This window comes from Vulpes vulpes, unplaced genomic scaffold (assembly GCF_048418805.1).
Source record: "Vulpes vulpes isolate BD-2025 unplaced genomic scaffold, VulVul3 u000000669, whole genome shotgun sequence".
In the NCBI taxonomy this organism is placed as follows: Eukaryota; Metazoa; Chordata; class Mammalia; order Carnivora; family Canidae; genus Vulpes; species Vulpes vulpes.
Window position 1 is genome coordinate 295,141 of NW_027325820.1, and position 17,404 is coordinate 312,544.

The 17,404-nt window shown below is 38.7% G+C and overlaps 1 protein-coding gene across 8 annotated transcripts; it reads left to right on the forward strand.

Annotated features, from left to right (window-relative positions):
- The first annotated feature begins 845 nt into the window (after window positions 1-845).
- Window positions 846-15,038, forward strand: LOC140593689 (spindlin-2). Of its 8 annotated transcripts, none has more exons than XM_072746368.1 (5): window positions 846-1,115; window positions 1,774-2,000; window positions 3,988-4,052; window positions 5,604-5,657; window positions 13,729-15,038. In XM_072746368.1, exons 2-5 carry the CDS (start codon window positions 1,776-1,778, stop codon window positions 13,811-13,813), a joined length of 429 nt encoding a protein of 142 aa, XP_072602469.1. In that variant the 5' UTR covers window positions 846-1,115; window positions 1,774-1,775; the 3' UTR covers window positions 13,814-15,038. The 8 variants fall into 8 exon arrangements, with proteins under 8 accessions (XP_072602469.1, XP_072602464.1, XP_072602467.1 ...); XM_072746369.1 differs by having other exon boundaries at window positions 850-1,157; XM_072746367.1 differs by having other exon boundaries at window positions 857-1,169.
- Window positions 15,039-17,404: the final 2,366 nt, after the last annotated feature.

Sequence of the window (17,404 nt, forward strand, 5' to 3'; positions counted from 1 at the left end):
ATCGAATTCCACATTGTTGGGCTCCCTGCATGGAGCCTGCTTCTTCTTCTGCCTGTGTCTCTGCCTCTCTCTCTCTCTCTGTATCTCTCATGAATAAATAAATTTTTAAAAAATTAAAAAAAAAAGAACAGGACATGAAATTGCTTGTGGAAAATTATCCCAGTTTTGTAAAAGCCGAGAAAAATGACAGAAATAATGAGTATTAATATTTTTGATGTGAGCCCTGGCCAATGGGAGCTGGAATGAATTGCATTTGATTATTTTTTTTCACATCAAATCGCTGAAATTTACAGTGTTAACATCGTGCAAAAAATTCATTTGCAATATGGTAAAAGAAGAAAGAAAAGAAAAAAGGAAGAGAAAGAAATAATGAAAAGAAAAAGAAAATAATTAGTAAAATCCAGGAATAAGCAGTCAGAAAAAAAATTACAGAGACTAGGTAAAGATGGCAGACTGAGAACTAACATATTTCTCTGTTCCCACGACATCCTTGTGAATTATTTAAAAAGCAGATCTATGTATAAAGCATAAGTACATAGGGGCCCTGAGAAGAAGAAAACACTAATTCCTGGAAGAGGAAAACAAATGGGGCAAGGGGCACTGAGAGGGTGGAGTTGGAGGTGAGCACAGGAACTAAAAGGACCAGAAACAGGGAGGGGAGAGAAGGGGTAATCAGGAAAGGGCGGGTAGATAAGGGCCCCAGGACTCCTTTAGGAAACCGCCCTAAACCTGAGAACAAGTGCAACTCCCTACGCAAAGAGAGTGGGCTTAAGAGTTGGGGGAGGGAAGTAACAAGCAGTCTGGCAGGAAGGGGAGGCCTTACTCCTGGCAGGAAGCTGCGCTACGGGAAGAGGGAGGAGACTGCGGCGACGGCGGCGGCTGGTGGGAGCCCGATGTGGCAGAGGGGCCGCCGCCGACAGGGAGGCGGGGGGCCCGCGAAGCTCAGAGCTGGGGATACCGCCGCCATCCTCCTCGCCTACCCCGCCACTCTCCTAGACGCGCTCCCCGCCTACGGATCCTTCCCTCCCAGCCTGTGCAAACACCCGGCTCGTCTCCCGCTGATCCTCCTTCGACACAGGCTCACCGCGGAGGCAGCAGCTAGGTGTCCGATTCGGGCACGTGAGGCCCGGGATCCGGGGCGGTGGACACCAGGCAGGGCAAGGCCATTGGTGGGCTCCAGGATGGAGAAGGGGGATGGGATGGGCTCCTGCGGGAGATAAGGGGTGGGGGCAAGCGCCGGCTGAGGCTGGGGTGGGGGAGTGCGATGGGAAATAGGAAAGGAGGGTGGCATTAGGAGCCAGGCAAGAAATTGAAGGTGAGCCTGGGGAAGCGAGGGCGCTAGATGCCAGGAAAGCGATCGTGGGTAGACAAGGGGCATATGGGCAGCAGGCTGGGGCGTCCAGGACAGGACGACAGTGAGTGCGTGCGGGTCAAAGGCGGTGAAGGGATAGGCGCTTTGCAGGGGATTGAGAGTGGGCGCCAGTGGCGGGTGATGGAGGCAGTGGGCTCTGAACAAGGAGGTAGCCTGCTGCCTCCTGCAGAGTTCCTAACCCCAGCCAGCACCACTGCCGCTGCCGCCCTTCCCCACAGCCTAAAGGAACCTAGGAGGGAGAGCACTTGGCAGGCACGCAGCCAGGATTTCCAGCACTGCTGCCAGGTCCATGGGGAAAATTTAGGTTCTGGCGCAGGGTACACAGACACGTCGCAGTTGGGAGAACTTCACTTTATATCATATTGAATGTTTCTCTCTTGTCTTCTCTCCTGCCCCTGCAGGCATGAAGACCCCCAACGCACCAGAGGCCGAAGGGCAGCAAACCAGGGCAGCTGTGGGCCGGGCCACTGGGTCGGCAAACATGACGAAGAAAAAAGCCTCCCAAAAGAAACAGAGAGGCAGACCTTCCTCCCAGTCCCGCAGGAACATCGTGGGCTGCAGAATTTCACATGGATGGAAGGAAGGTGACGAGCCCATCACCCAGTGGAAAGGAACCGTTCTGGATCAGGTGCCTATAAATCCCTCTCTTTATCTGGTGAAATATGATGGAATTGACTGTGTCTATGGACTGGAACTTCACAGAGATGAAAGAGTTTTGTCTCTTAAAATTCTTTCCGACAGGGTGGCATCATCTCAAGTCAGTGATGCAAACCTTGCAAACACCATAATTGGTAAAGCTGTGGAACATATGTTTGAGGGTGAGCACGGTTCTAAGGATGAATGGAGGGGAATGGTCTTAGCCCAAGCACCTATCATGAAAGCCTGGTTTTATATTACCTATGAGAAAGATCCTGTCTTGTACATGTACCAGCTTCTAGATGATTACAAAGAAGGAGACCTCCGTATCATGCCAGAGTCCAGTGAGTCTCCTCCAGCAGAGAGGGAGCCAGGAGGAGTTGTAGATGGCCTCATAGGTAAACATGTGGAATATACCAAAGAAGATGGCTCCAAACGGATTGGCATGGTCATTCACCAAGTGGAAGCCAAACCCTCTGTGTATTTCATCAAGTTTGATGATGATTTCCATATCTATGTCTATGATTTGGTGAAAAAGTCCTAACTGTCAGGGTAAACCTTGCCACATTTGTGAAAACAAATGTATACTTTGTGGACATGCAAAATAATGTTGCTTTTCAGTGTATTGAAAGCTTAAGGGTCCCTGTTAATTCAACATCTTTGCCAGCATAACTGTTGTTTTGTTCCAAAAAATACAAATTTATGTGGATATGACATGCTGCGTGTAAGGACTTTGTCATGTTGAAAAGATTGGGTGTGTTTGGTGGATGGGGCATGAAAGGAAGGGACAGCTGTAAATGCAGGCTGTGAATAAAGTTCAGCTAGTATCATAATCAGTCATCTAAAAATGGAATAGGACTTAGCCGGTCTGTCTAGAGAGGGGGGAGGAGAAGGAACTAGAGATGGGCCATGGGGAGAGGGAGTAGGGAAGGTGACTCCTTAAGGAAGAGGTGGGGCAGGGCCCAAAATGGAGAGGCTCTTCTGAGGGAGGGATGACCTAAGAGAGAGGCACCCAACTGAGAAGCGGTGGAGAATAACAGAGGGAGAATGAGATCTTGGGCTTAGAGGGCTTAGAGGAAAGCAGACAGAATACCTTGAGTGGAGAGGGACACAAAGAGAGAGGGCAAAGGATACTCAAAGGGAGGGTCTATGCGTGAGTAAGGAGACAGAAAGGGAGGAACACTGAGGAAGAAAGAATTCCAAGGAGAAAGACTGACAGAGGAAGTGAGAACACAGAAAAGGAGGTGTGGGGAGTGGGACCCATGAGAAATGGGAAGGCCCAGGAAAAAGTTGGACTTCTGGCAGTATCCATATTTTCCTCCCTGGCTCTGTGCAGAAAGGATGTGACAGCTGTCAGAGAACCAAATGGAGTGAAGGTTCCCTAGAATGGCATTATGACAGGGATGACTCAAGAGTTAAGCAGGGCCAACCGTATACCTAAAAGGCTTTTCTTACTTCAGGGAGCTCATGCCGCACCTGCTGAGTAGAGCCCCAAGCTCAGCCTAAACACTCTGACCTGACCCCCCGTGAGCAGGGGGCTGTGAGTAGCCTCCTCACTCTTCCCAGAGGACCCAGGTACAGTAAATCTTGGACCTGAAGGTCTTGGTTCATTTACCTTACACTGGATAAATAGTTCTTATGGAGACTGGGTCATGGGGCTGCTCAGGACTTAAGAGATGTGCCATCTTGCATTTGGAAAATATTTTATCCAAAAAAATGGAACCTTGCTGAACACAGGTACAGGAGTCCCCTCGCTGTTCTTTCTCCTACTGGACTGTGCTTTGCCTCACTATAGAGGAGGGGCATCAGAGGATTGAGGCTAACGTTTCTCTCCAGGACATGGGGAGTACTAGGCAGTCCGTGCTTCTGAAACCACAGGTGGCTCCACCCAGTGCTTCACTGGATGGAGGTCTGCTGCCTCCAGAAGCCCCGTTCAGGCTATCCCCCCAACAAATCTGGCAGCTACCAACCCTTCACAGGTACATCCTGGCCAGTCCAGCACACAGAGAAGCTGTGATGGAAGTTTGTGCAACTCTGTTTCCAGGTGAGATGGATGGCATGGGGCAGTCGGCTAACTCCTTCAACTGTATGATGCCACCTAGAGGGACAGTCATTGGTGGGGAGAGGGTGCAATAACCCCAATAAAGTCCCTCAAAGATACGGTGCCCCAACACATGGGCCTAAGTCCTCTTTTTCTCCTCCTTGCCCTTCCCCAGTCCTGCTGTGGAAGGTCCCTTCAAGACCCTCTCTGGTCTCCCCACTTCACACTTCACTAAAATATACCCCCGCCCTCAAAGGAAGAGTTAAGGTGACCCCACTGCCCAGGCTTCCCTAACTCCATACACAGTGGGGTGAGGAGGGTAGCTGTTGGCAGGGAGCTTTCAGAAGTCCCAAAAAAGGTGGTAATTCCAGTTCATTCTCTTCGCACAACATGGCCTGAAACTGTTTGCCTGAAGTATTACACAAGGCAAACCCACCTTGCAGGGATTCATTTTCTTTCTTTCATATACCAGAAAATTTAGTCTAGCAAAACACCTGCAGGCCATCCATGGGCCGATTTCAGCCAGCTGCCGTGTTTTGTTTGATCCCGGTGTTTTTATTGTTTTCTATTTTAAAATCAGCTACTTAGACACTTGGTAGATTTCACATTACAAAAATCCATATTTCTGGCCCACCTCAAACCAAACCAAACCAAACCAAACCAAACCAAACCAAACCGAGGATTAGGGCCCACATTCCAACAAGGATACAAGCAGCTGGGTCTGAGGAAGAGCTCAGCCCATTTTAGACTGAATGCTCTCTCAAACTAGCCATGTCCCCAGCTGGCCTGATTCACTCTAATACAATTCCCAGTCGTCCCCTGAAGGCATTTGCATTTGTAGTTTTGGGGCTAGACCCAGGGGAAAGTGCCTAGCTCTACTTTTGGCTTAAGCTGACCCCATTTGCTTTTTAACTCATTTGCTTTATCTTTATCCCGCAAATACTTACTTTAGGTGGGCTCTCTGCCAGGCAATCTTCAGGCACGGGTACTGGTGATATGGTAATGAACCAAAGAAACAGATAAAACAATGGTGGAGCTTTAATTTTAGTGTGGGAGACAGACAGTAGCCAAGACACAGTAGGTGAAATGTAAAGTATTCTCAAAGGGATAAGTGTTAAGAAAGGAAAAATAAAGCAAAGGATGTGGGATTGGAATTCTAGGTGGGAGGCTGAAATTGGATAGATAGAGTCCAGGGAGGGCCTCACTGAGACCATGGCTTTTGAGTAGTAAAGACCTGAAGGCAGAGAGAAGATGGGCCCTGTGGCTCTCCAGGGAAGGAGCATGCCAGCCAGGTAGAGGGACAGCAAGGCAGGAGTAAGCCTGACATGCTCAAGGAACACTGAGGATACCAGCATGGCTAGAGCCAAGTGAGCAAGGTATAGGCTATCAGGAAGTGAGTTCAGAGAGGTGATGGGGATCTGGCAGAAGCTGAGAGGTAGCTTAGATAGCCTTGCAAGTCTTAGAATGGAATTTGGTTTTTATGCTGAGTGTGATGGGGAGCCATTTGAGTATTTTGAGCATAGGCACGACATGATTTCCCTCATATTTTAACAGGAACACTCTTGCAACTCTGAAGGCTTGTCTGTTTGGACTTCAAAGAAGAACAAGGTAGGTCTTCTATGTCAAGGAAACAGAGTAGAGACATAGAAATAAATTTTCACATAGAAACTTGAATCATAACAGAGATGACATATCAGGTGAATGAGGAAAAAACATTTGAATCAACAAATGTTTCAGGGTTAATGTGTTTTCTGTTTGCCAATAAGTAAATTTTAATCTGGTTATTACATATTACCCTCAAATTTCAAATGGAAAATAATTAATACTTAAATTTAGAAAATATCATTTGTAAGAAAATATATTCTCCCCTGTAGAAATGGGGAAAAAGTTTACTTAAAAGCAGAAATCCAGAGATATTGAAAAATTTGATAAATGTGATTTTATAAAGATATGAATTTTTCTAATTTCAAAAATCATTGTATACAAAATGGAATAAAATAAGTTTAGGGCAAACTTTGATAGTTAAAATGAATCAATAAAATATATATAAAATGAGAATAAAACAAACAGTTCTTAGAGAACTTGGGAAAAATATTAACAAACATATCACAAAATAGGAGATCCTATGGTCAATCAACATGCTTTATTTTAATCTGCTTCCCATATTTTTTCTTTTCCATAACATATGTTCTCTCCCAAAATTCTCTATAATCTCCTTAATTAATAAGGGTTTTTTTGCCCTTGTCAGAATATAAGCTCTATAATGTGTGGTTTTCCTTCCTTTTTTTCATTTATGTATCTCAAACAATTAAAATAGTATCTGGCATATAGTAGGTGCTTAGGAATTATTTCTTGACTTTGTTTCTCACCAGTAAACAATGAAATGGAAGCTAAAATGATAAAGAATTTCATATGCATCAGATCAGCAATTTGTATGAAGTTTGAAAATATGTGTTGTTAACAAGATAAGTGGGAGATCCTATACCCTGTTGGTGGGAATTCAGTTGGAGATAGGTTGCCATTATCTAGTGGGTGTGAAGATGGCATATTTAGAGGTTTGTCCTTTTTTACTTTATACGAAGACAATTCTGTATTGATCTCTCATGTTTCTGCATGTTTTGCAAGCAAGGCACTAAATCATTTTGGTTGTGTGTTACATTCCTTTGAAGGAGGTGTGAATAACAAATATGTTTGTAAGATGGGATAGTATTTCTCTGTGTAGCAATGGTCAGGGATGCTTAACTGAAATCTAATAAATATTAATGTCTCCTTCCAGAGAAAAACATTTTAAAAGGCATATTTACTACTCATTATAAATATTAGGTTAATTAAAATGGTTTCCTTTCCTCTAATGTAGTCTACTGTATACCCTGTTGTATGTGGGTCTCAGGAATGTAGAGTTAAATTGCTGATCCTCTTTTTTTTTTTTTTTGGTATATATTTTTTATTGGAGTTCGATATGCCAACAATAGCATAAACACCGAGTGCTCATCCCGTCAGGTGCCCCCCTCAGTGCCCATCACCCACTCACCCCAACCCCCCGCCCAGCTCCCTTTCCACTACCACCCCTTGTTCGTTTCCCAGAGTTAGGAGTCTCTCATGTTCTGTCATCCTCTCTGATATTTCCCACTCATTTTCTCTCCTTTCCCCTTTATTCCTTTTCACTATTTTTTATATTCCCCAAATGAATGAGACCATATAAGGTTTGTCCTTCTCCGATTGACTTAGTTCACTCAGCATAATATCCTCCAGTTCCATCCACGTCGAAGCAAATGGTGGGTATTTGTCGTTTCTAATGGCTGAGTAATATTCCATTGTATACATAAACCACATCTCCTTTATCCGTTCATCTTTCGATGGACACCGAGGCTCCTTCCACAGTTTGGCTAGTGTGGACATTGCTGCTAGAAACATCGGGGTGCAGGTGTCCCGGCGTTTCATTGCATCTGTATCTTTGGGGTAAATCCCCAGCAGTGCAATTGCTGGGTCGTAGGGCAGATCTATTTTTAACTCTTTGAGGAACCTCCACACAGTTTTCTGGATACATTTTGAAGCATAACCTGTATAATTTTTTTCTTAGAGAAGATATCTGTTTTTCTTAGAGAAATAGAGGTGGGGTCCATGACAACACAAGATTACATATTTTCTGATACCCTTGAGTCAAATAACATCTCGAGAAACAATAAATGAAGCATTTGGGCTCTTACTGCCTCAGGTTGTGTGTAGGATGCTGATGTAATGACCTCCTGGAGAATGAGAAACTGACCACAAAATCTTAAGTAAATTTTTATTCTCAGCTTTACCTCCTTGCTAGTTCTTCTGTTGAAAACAAGTGAGAACTAAAGGATGCTATCATGGTAATGGGCAGCAGGTACCCAAACATTTTGTCATGGATTTAAAATAGCTAGTATAGGATTTAATAGATAGTATAGGATAATTGGCTGTTCAAAAGCAGGCAGGATTTAGACAGTTCTTGAACTAGTACTGTGTCTGAGTAATGGACAGAGACCTATACTTATATAGAATTATTCAAAGTTCATTGCCTAGGTCACATCTCATTCCCTATTTCACAGGCCCAAGTGATCTTGTCCTTTCTGAGTAGAAGTTTAAAATGGAGGTGGTATGGTATTAGTGATTTATTATTAGTGATGGGATCACACAGTCAGTCTTGTTTTTTTTTTTTTTTAATGTATTAATGTTAAAGAGATATGATCAGAGTCTCCCAACCCTTTCCCCTAGGTCATTATTGGAAACAATTGCAAAGTACCACTTTGGAATCCCAATAGTCTTCCTGTCTTAGAGATGACAATGCATTTCCTAATAACCCATTTCCTGTAATTATATTAGAGAAGTGATGCAATGTCCTGGTATGCCCATAAAGGTTATTCCTTCACTCTCATATTAAAATTGTGCTACAGCTCAACATAATGTTTTGGTTGATATTTCAGAATACTGATAAATAAAATCCTTTTTCTTTTTGTAAATTTGTAACCATTTGAGGACAAGCACAATAATTACACAAATGGAGGTTAAAGTATCTCCTTTATAATTGATAAAAGCTGGATGTTTAGCCATGAGGCCACATACTCATGAGGCCACATTCCTCATACTTTACCTAGTCACAGGCAGAACTGGATAACTGCGGCCTCTCTGATAGACAGGTGCCCATGGCCTGCAAAGCTTATTATGTGTTTGAGTATAAATTGGAGTACATCTTCTGCCTAAAAAAGATAAATCCAAGAGACAACTCAAAAGGTTTCTTACAGGGGATCCCTGGGTGGCTCAGCGATTTAGCGCCTGCCTTTGGCCCAGGGCACGATCCTGGAGTCCCGGGATCGAGTCCCGCATTGGGCTCCCGGCATGGAGCCTGCTTCTCCCTCTGCCTGTGTCTCTGCCTCTCTCTCTCTCTCTCTCTCTCTCTCTCTCTCTGTGTGTGTCTATCATAAATAAATAAAAATAAATCTTAAAAAAAAAAAGGTTTCTTACATGTCCAACTCCTAACAAACACCAATTAAAGAAGTCATTGGGAGATATGAGGCCAGGGGAATGAGGGTCCTATTTGACAACTATTATACATAGACTTGGTAGAAGAATGAAAATGAATTGTCTTTTTTAAAAAAAAATGCTTATTGAAGTACATCACTGACACATTATATTAATTTCAGGTATACAAATTAGTAATTTGATATTTGTATATATTGTGAAATGATCACACATAGTTACAATTTTTTCCTTGTGATGAGAACTTTTAAGATCTACTCTCTTAGCAACTTTTAGATATGCAATGCAATACATTGTGCATACTACATCCCCATGACTTATTTTATAATTGGAAGTTTGTAGATTTTGAACCCTTTCAAACATTTTGCCCACAATTTCTTATCTTTGTGAAGTTAACATATTGTACAACATGCTGAACATAATTTTCAATGGATTATAATTTACGGGAATAATATTTAAAATATTAAATATTTAAAAAACATAATCATGTTATTTGTTATATATTAATATAATTATATACTTATTAATATATAACAATTTTTAATTATGGAGGCAATGCCCTTTTCCCTCCAACCTGCCAAAGCATCGGGTCATGTGTTTACTGTTTCTGCTTTCTCTTCTCTGTTCATTGTTGGTCCCTGGGGATTTTCCTGACACTCTTTAAAGCTCAGCAATATATTAAATAGGTGATCTGTCATATTTTAGCTATCATTTTAAAGTGATTTTAATGAAAGAGTATTTCTCTATCCACATTTTAATCTCTTTAAGTCAGGGGTTAATTAGGCACTCCTTCGGACAACCAGTGGCACAGTTCTATCCCTTGGTGACGGAGATATGAGGATTATAGGGAAATCAGAGAAGTCATACCCGCATTTTAAGAGGGCTGTTCTTCAATATCTGCTGTTGCTCCTTTAATGAATGAAATAGGCAGTTCACAGTTTATCTCAGAAGCCTCTCAAATTGATTTTAAAAACACATTAAATTTCTTATTATTTAATAATTTAAAAAATATTTAAAATATTTTATTTTATATTTTATTCATATATGTATATTATATATTTAGATAATATACTAATACATTTATAATGTATAAATATATAATTTATTATATAAAACATAAACATTTATTACGTTATATAAATTCTATAATATATTAACATATAATTAGTTAACATATATAATATAATAACATATATAATATAATATATGCATTATGTAATACATTATTTTATTAATATAATTATTCTATAACTATATAATTATTAATACAGTAATGCATGTATTATATATTATATATAGGATATAATATATAGAATAAGTATTATATTTTAATAAGTATATAATTATATTAATATATAACAAATAACATGATTATGTAGATATTATAGACTTATGTAATTAATCCTATAATTATTAACATTATGTATTAATATTTTAGGTTTATTTAGGTTTATATTTATTTTTTCTTGGATATATATAATACATATTATATATAGTATATAATTCTATTAATACAAATATATTTGTGTTTTAATATATTAATAGAAGGTAAGTCCTTACCCCTGATTAAATTGGGAGTAGGGAACTAAGGTCTCCTTGCCTTTCCTTCAATTCTCCAATTAATTGGCAGTGATCTTTTAAACATGTAAATGAAATTATATTTAAAACTTAAAACTCTCCAAAGGCTTCCTATTACAGTTGATATCCAATCCAATATTCTTGTTTTACCCTGCAATCCCTAGACCAGCATTCTCAACTAGAATGGTATTGCTTCCAAACAGAGAGAAAATTGATCCCTTGTATAGGAGGTGAAAAAAATCTTACCTGTTACAATGGTTTGTGATCCTCCAAAGCTCAATTGTATCTGACAAATCTTAGTTTTAAAATTATTCTCAATGGTTTTCTTGGATATCCCATGGACAACACTGATGCTGAGTTCATGGAAGATATACAAAATGTATGCAGGATCAGTGTTATAAAACCATACTAAATAGGTGGCTGTGATTGGAGTCATATCATGAGAAGTGGCCTATATGCCTATTGGCTTCCTTGACTATCTTTACATTTTATCCTCCATGCCTTTGTGTGTAATGTGGGCTTTGAGAATTAAAACAGCATATATTTAATTCTACAAAAGTCCAACTCATTTATGCCAAATGATGCAAAGAAAGAAAAGGTCAGTAATATATATAAATAGCGGCTAGTTAAAACATATTATCAAGCCAAAGTTAAAAGTTGAGATGACTAAAAATTACTTTTAAAAAATTCTTTTTTGTATATTTTATTGGAGTTCGATTTGCCAACATATAGTAACAAAAATAAAACCGTGTCAGGAAATATTATTCATTTTTGAATATATGCAAGAACACAAAAACCCTGGCTGAAAGGCATAGTTTTCTTTTTTCTTTTTTAAGAAAGGTAAAGCAAGTATCTGAAAATTGAGCCTGTAATACAATTGCTTTTTCCAACAGAATTATAGCATAATTACTGAAGGGCCTATATATTTTATACTGTCCTGTTAGGACTTTCTAATATTTTTTTATCCTTGAGAGGATTTTACTACAATGAACTCAGAACAGGGGTCACAGTTCACATATTTGACAAAAAAGTACAAAAGTAATAATATTAAATTGAAAATGCAACTACATTTCACAGAATAATGTAGTACCACCCTAAAGAATTACTTTGGTTATGCTAATTCATCAACTAAGCCATCCAAGATTTGATTAGATAAATAATTCAGTAATGTACACTACAAAACTACCTACTCCCATGAAAAAGTGTTTATTTTTAGTTACAGGTTCATAGAATCTTTTGGATCTTTATATTCCCTAGCCTTTTTAGTAGAAGCAAAGTGAATAACATATCTATCCTGTCTAAAAATATGTATTTGATTATATATATCAAGTAAAACGTACCTCAAAGAGCTTTTTGCCATCCACCAAAAAGAGGAAATGTCATTATAAGGAATTAGTTGTATTTAAGTAAAAGCTTTCAGGAAAAATTTAAAATACTAATGATGAAAAAATTAAATACCTGTATTTCAACACTCAGTTTCTTTTCTAAAATGTCAATCTCTGTTTGCTGTCCTATATATGTAAATTGGACTGGTTCAATTTGGACTATTTATGGTGGGAATTTTAAACTTAAGCTTGGGTAAAAAAAAGGCTGTATCAATATTTGTCATGCCAGAAAATTTATGACTCAAACTTGTGGAGATTATTAAACTTCGGGCTGACAAAAAAATAGTTTTTGAATTATTTTGCTTCTGTTGGAAAAATAGTTTTCAAATTATTTTAAAAATATGGTGATAGTGATATGTATATAAATTTACAATTTGCATATCTGAATTTTATACATTGTAATTTTGTAGGTAAATAAATTCGATTGCAATCTCTCAACAAATAAGTTGAGTTAGACATTAGTAGCTTCCTAAGTTTTAACTTCTATCTTCAAATTTTACTTAATCTTATATCAAGCTTGCTGTTTTTTTTTTTTTTTTTTAATTTTTATTTATTTATGATAGGAACACAGTGAGAGAGAGAGGCAGAGACACAGGCAGAGGGAGAAGCAGGCTCCATGCACCGGGAGCCTGATGTGGGATTCGATCCCGGATCTCCAGGATCGCGCCCTGGGCCAAAGGCAGGCGCCAAACCGCTGCGCCACCCAGGGATCCCAAGCTTGCTGTTTTTATGTATGTATTTTTATATATGATGGAGACACAAGGGCAGTCCGGGTGGCTCAGCAGTTTAGCGCCACCTTCAGCGTGATCCTGGGTCTCCAGGATGGAGTCCCACGTGGGGCTCCCTACATGGAGCCTGCTTCTTCCTCTGCCTGTGTCTCTGCCTCTCTCTCTCTCCATGTCTCTCATGAATAAATAAACAAAATCTTTAAAAAAATAAATAAATATATTTTTTTCTATCTCATAATTTGGAGTCAGAAATAGGACTCCAGAAATGGGTATTATCAGCAGCAAATGATCAAAGGGCTCAGAGTATTCCCATTCCCCCTTTGTTATCTTCATTATGCTAGTTTTGTCCTCAAACTGGTTACAGAGATTCCAAGGGTTATATATAACAAACATTATATGGTCTCATTCATTTGGGGAATATAAAAAAATAGTGAAAGGGAATAAAGGGGAAAGGAGAAAAATAAGTGGGAAATATCAGAAAGGGAGACAGAACATGAAAGACTCCTAACTCTGGGAAACGAACTAGGGGTGGTGGAAGGGGAGGTGGGTGGGGGGTGGGGGTGACTGGTGACGGGCACTGAGGTGGGCACTGATGGGATGAGCACTGAGTGTTATTCTATATGTTGGCAAATTGAACACAAATAAAAAATAAATCTATTAAAAAATGAAAGTAAAATAAATAAATAAATAAATAAATAAATAACACAGCATCCTAAAAAATAAAAGGAAACATCATTTCTTGTTTCTTAAGAGGAAAGACAACTTTTTCAGAGCACTGCAAAAGATATATTATTATATTTAATTGGCCAGGATTAGATCATATGCCAAATGCTAAATCAATCACTTGCAGGAGGACTATTACCATGATTAGCTTAGAGTAACTTTGGGATCACTAGGATAACAATCTCCCTTTTTTGCTTATCTTGACTCTGATCTCTGTGCTGCTTACATGATTAATAGAGCAACTTGATCTTCATATCCTCTCAGGTTCACTTATGCCCAATGGAAAAGATCATCTACCTCCTATCCAGAAGACTGCAAAATACCATTGTGCCTCATTGTCTCTGACTAGGTTATGTGCCTACTCCTAAAACAATCACTCTAATGGTATTTCAGTGCTCTGGAAGGTTACACTTAAGTTGTTCCAAAGAGGAAAATGAAGGCACTATTACCAGAAGAACTGTGATTGGATGCTAGGCTGCAATTCCAAATGATGTTGCAGTTCAACACATTTTGCTGCTCAGAATTTATACGAACCCTTCTTGTCATATATACTCATTCAAAAATGTCTCCACAAAAGTGTTCTTTCATCAATTACTGATGGAATGGGAATTGTTATCAGGTTTGGAAAATACCTTTGCAAGAGTAACTGCTATTTTAACTTCTAAGGCAATAGATTAGTTTGACTGTTTTTGAAGTTTAAATAAATTGTAAAGAAAACTGTGTGCCCTTTTGTTGTCTTCATTTCAACATACTTGTAAGATTTATTCATGTTGTTAAATGTGGTTGTAGTCTCATTGTATGAATATACCAAAACATATACAGTCTACTGCTGATGGACATTTGGGTGATTTCCAGTTTAGAGCTATTATACATGGTTGAACACATATATTTTATAATAAATTATTGGTCTTTGGATTTTAGTGATAAGAACCAGTAAGTCAAGAAACATTCATTGAAGAAACAGAAACTGGATGAAATAGCAAAAACTAAATAAATCTGCCAAGGCGACTGAAAACTAAGAATAGAGAAAATAATTACCCACCTAAGATATAGGGGAGAAGAGGTTCAAGAGAGAAACAGGGAGTTTGGTGAATGTTTTTCTCTTGGAGAAATTAATCCATTCTAGAAGGAACTGCTAAAAGGCTTAGAGCTCAGAAGACGTTATGACTACTTGTTGAAGCTAAGGATACAGAAATTGGAGCCCAGAGCCCTGGTAAGCCCCTTTCACTTTTGGTTGGGATGCCAGGCATAATATCCCAGGAGTAAGGGTTAATCAGAACTAAATAAACCCTTACATAAAGGAAAGTGTATCTGCAAATAGTTGTCCAAAAACATTGTATGAACTTTCATTTTCATCAGCACTACATGTGAAACTCTTTTCTCATGCTCAATGACATTAATATTTTAATGCTTTCTCATTGATTGTTGAGTCAAGATTTTTATTGATCCTATTCTCCCTTTTAGGAATTATTTTATTGTTTTAAGCTTATTCCGTTAACATGCAGCCCATCAAAAGATTCAGTAACTATTCACTTGATTCAGTACCTATTAAATATTCATATTGTTCACCTCTCTCTGGTCTGTTCATTTGCTTTTTCTTGTGTTTTATTATTCTTCATTTTAAATTTTAACAAATAAATTTTGATATGGGAGTAAATTTAGTGTAAGTTTTCCCCAGATATTTAAAGAATTATTTCACATCTCTTAAAGAATACCCAATCTTTCTCCACTGAATTGTAAAACCATTACTTTCCTCATTTTTTGTAAAGTTATTTTTTTCCAAAGGTGTCGTTTTGGATAAATAGATCATATTACCAGTTATGGTGGAAACACTGTACTAGATGTAGAGTAATGAGAGAAAAGTTAACTGTGGTCACTGTAAAATTGAGTTTTATAGAATGATGACCAGACATATAATAGGTGCTCAATAAATATTTCTCGAATAAATAAGAGAAATAATGGTTTCAAAAATATCTAATGTCCTGAGAGAATCCTTACTCCATATAGAAAAGAACAGGACAGGCAGCCCAAGTGGCTCAGTGGATTAGTGCCACCTGCAGCCCAGGGTGTGATCCTGGAGACCAGGGATCGAATTCCACATTGTTGGGCTCCCTGCATGGAGCCTGCTTCTTCTTCTGCCTGTGTCTCTGCCTCTCTCTCTCTCTGTGTCTCTCATGAATGTCATATGGATTGCTTTATGAGTGTTGAACCAGCCTTGCATCCCGGGGATAAATCCCACTTGGTCATGGTGAATAATCTTTTTTTTTTGTTTTTGGTTTTGGTTTTGGTTTTGTTTTGTTTTGTTTTGTTTTGTTTTTGAGTAATCTTCTTAATGTACTGTTGGATCCTATTGGCTAGTACCTTGTTGAGAATTTTTGCTTCTGTGTTCTACAGGAATATTGGTCTATATTTCTCCCTTTTTGGTGGGGTCCTTGTCTGGTTTTGGAATTAAGGTGATGCTGGCCTCATAGAATGAGTTTGGAAGCATTCCGTCTCTATCTTTCGAACCGCTTTAGTAGAATAAGTATCATTTCTTCCCTAATGTTTGATAGAATTCCTCTGGGAAGCCATCAGGCCCTGGACTTTTGTGTCTTGGGAGGTTTTTGATGACTGCTTCAGTTTCCTCTCTGGTTATCAGCATGTTCATGTTTTCTATTTCTTCCAGTTCCAGTTTTGGTAGTTTGTGGTTCTCCAGAAATGCGTCCATTTCTTCTAGATTGCCTAATTTCTTGGTGTATAACTGCTCATAATAAGTTTTTTAAATGGTTTGTATTTCCTTGGTGTTGTTAGTGATCTCTCCTTTCTCATTCATGATTTTATTAATTTGAGTCTTTTCTCTCTTCTTTTTAATAAGGCTGGCTAATGGTTTATCTATCTTATTAATTCTTTAAAAGAACCAACTCCTGGTTTTGTTGATCTGTTCTACAGTTCTTCTGGTCTTGATTTCATTGAGTTCTGCTCGAATCTTTATTAACTCTCTTCTTCTGCTGGGTGTAGGATGTATTCTGTTTTTTCTCCAGCTCCTTTAGGTGCAAGGTTAGCTTTTGTATTTGAGTTCTTTCCAGTTTTTGGATGGATGCTTGTATTGTGATGTATTTCCCCCTCAGGACTGCTTTTGCTGTATCACGAAGATTTTGAATGGTTGTATTTTTATTTTCATTAGTTTCCATGAATCTTTTTAATTCTTCCCTAATTTCCTAGTTGACCCTTTCATCTTTTCGCAGAATGGTCCTTAACCTCCATGTGTTTGAAATCCTTCCAAACTTCTTCTTGTGATTTAGTTCTAATTTCAAACCATTATGGTCTGACAATATGCAAGGGACAATCACAATATTTTGGTTTTGGTTAAGACCTGATTTTTGACCTAGTATGTGGTCTATTCTGGAGAAAGTTCCCTGTGCACTTGAGACGAATGTGTATTCGGTTGTGTTTGCACGTAAAGTTCTGTAAATATGTGTGGAACCCATATAGTCCAGTGTTTCATTTAAAGCTCTTGTTCTTTGGAGATGTTGTGCTTAGAATATATTAATTATAGAAAGTGATGTATTCAAGTCTCCAAGTAGAAGTGTATTATCATTTATGTCTTAACTTTGGTTATTAATTGATTGATATACTTGGTAGCTCCCACATTAGGGGCATAAATATTCATGATTGTTAGGTCCTCTTGTTGAATAGATCCTTGAAGTATGATATAGTTTCCCTCTTCATCTGTTACTACAGTTTTGGGGATAAACTTTAATTTATATGATATAAATTATATATCTGGCTGGCTATTCGTGCTTTCTTTTGAGGACCACTTGAATGGTACATGGTTCTGCAACCTTCTTTTTTCAGGCTGTAGGTGTCCTTATATCTAAAATGAGTCTCTTGTAAACTGGAAATAGATGGGTCTTGCTTTTTTATCCAGTCTGAAACCCTGCGCCTTTTGATGGGGTCATTA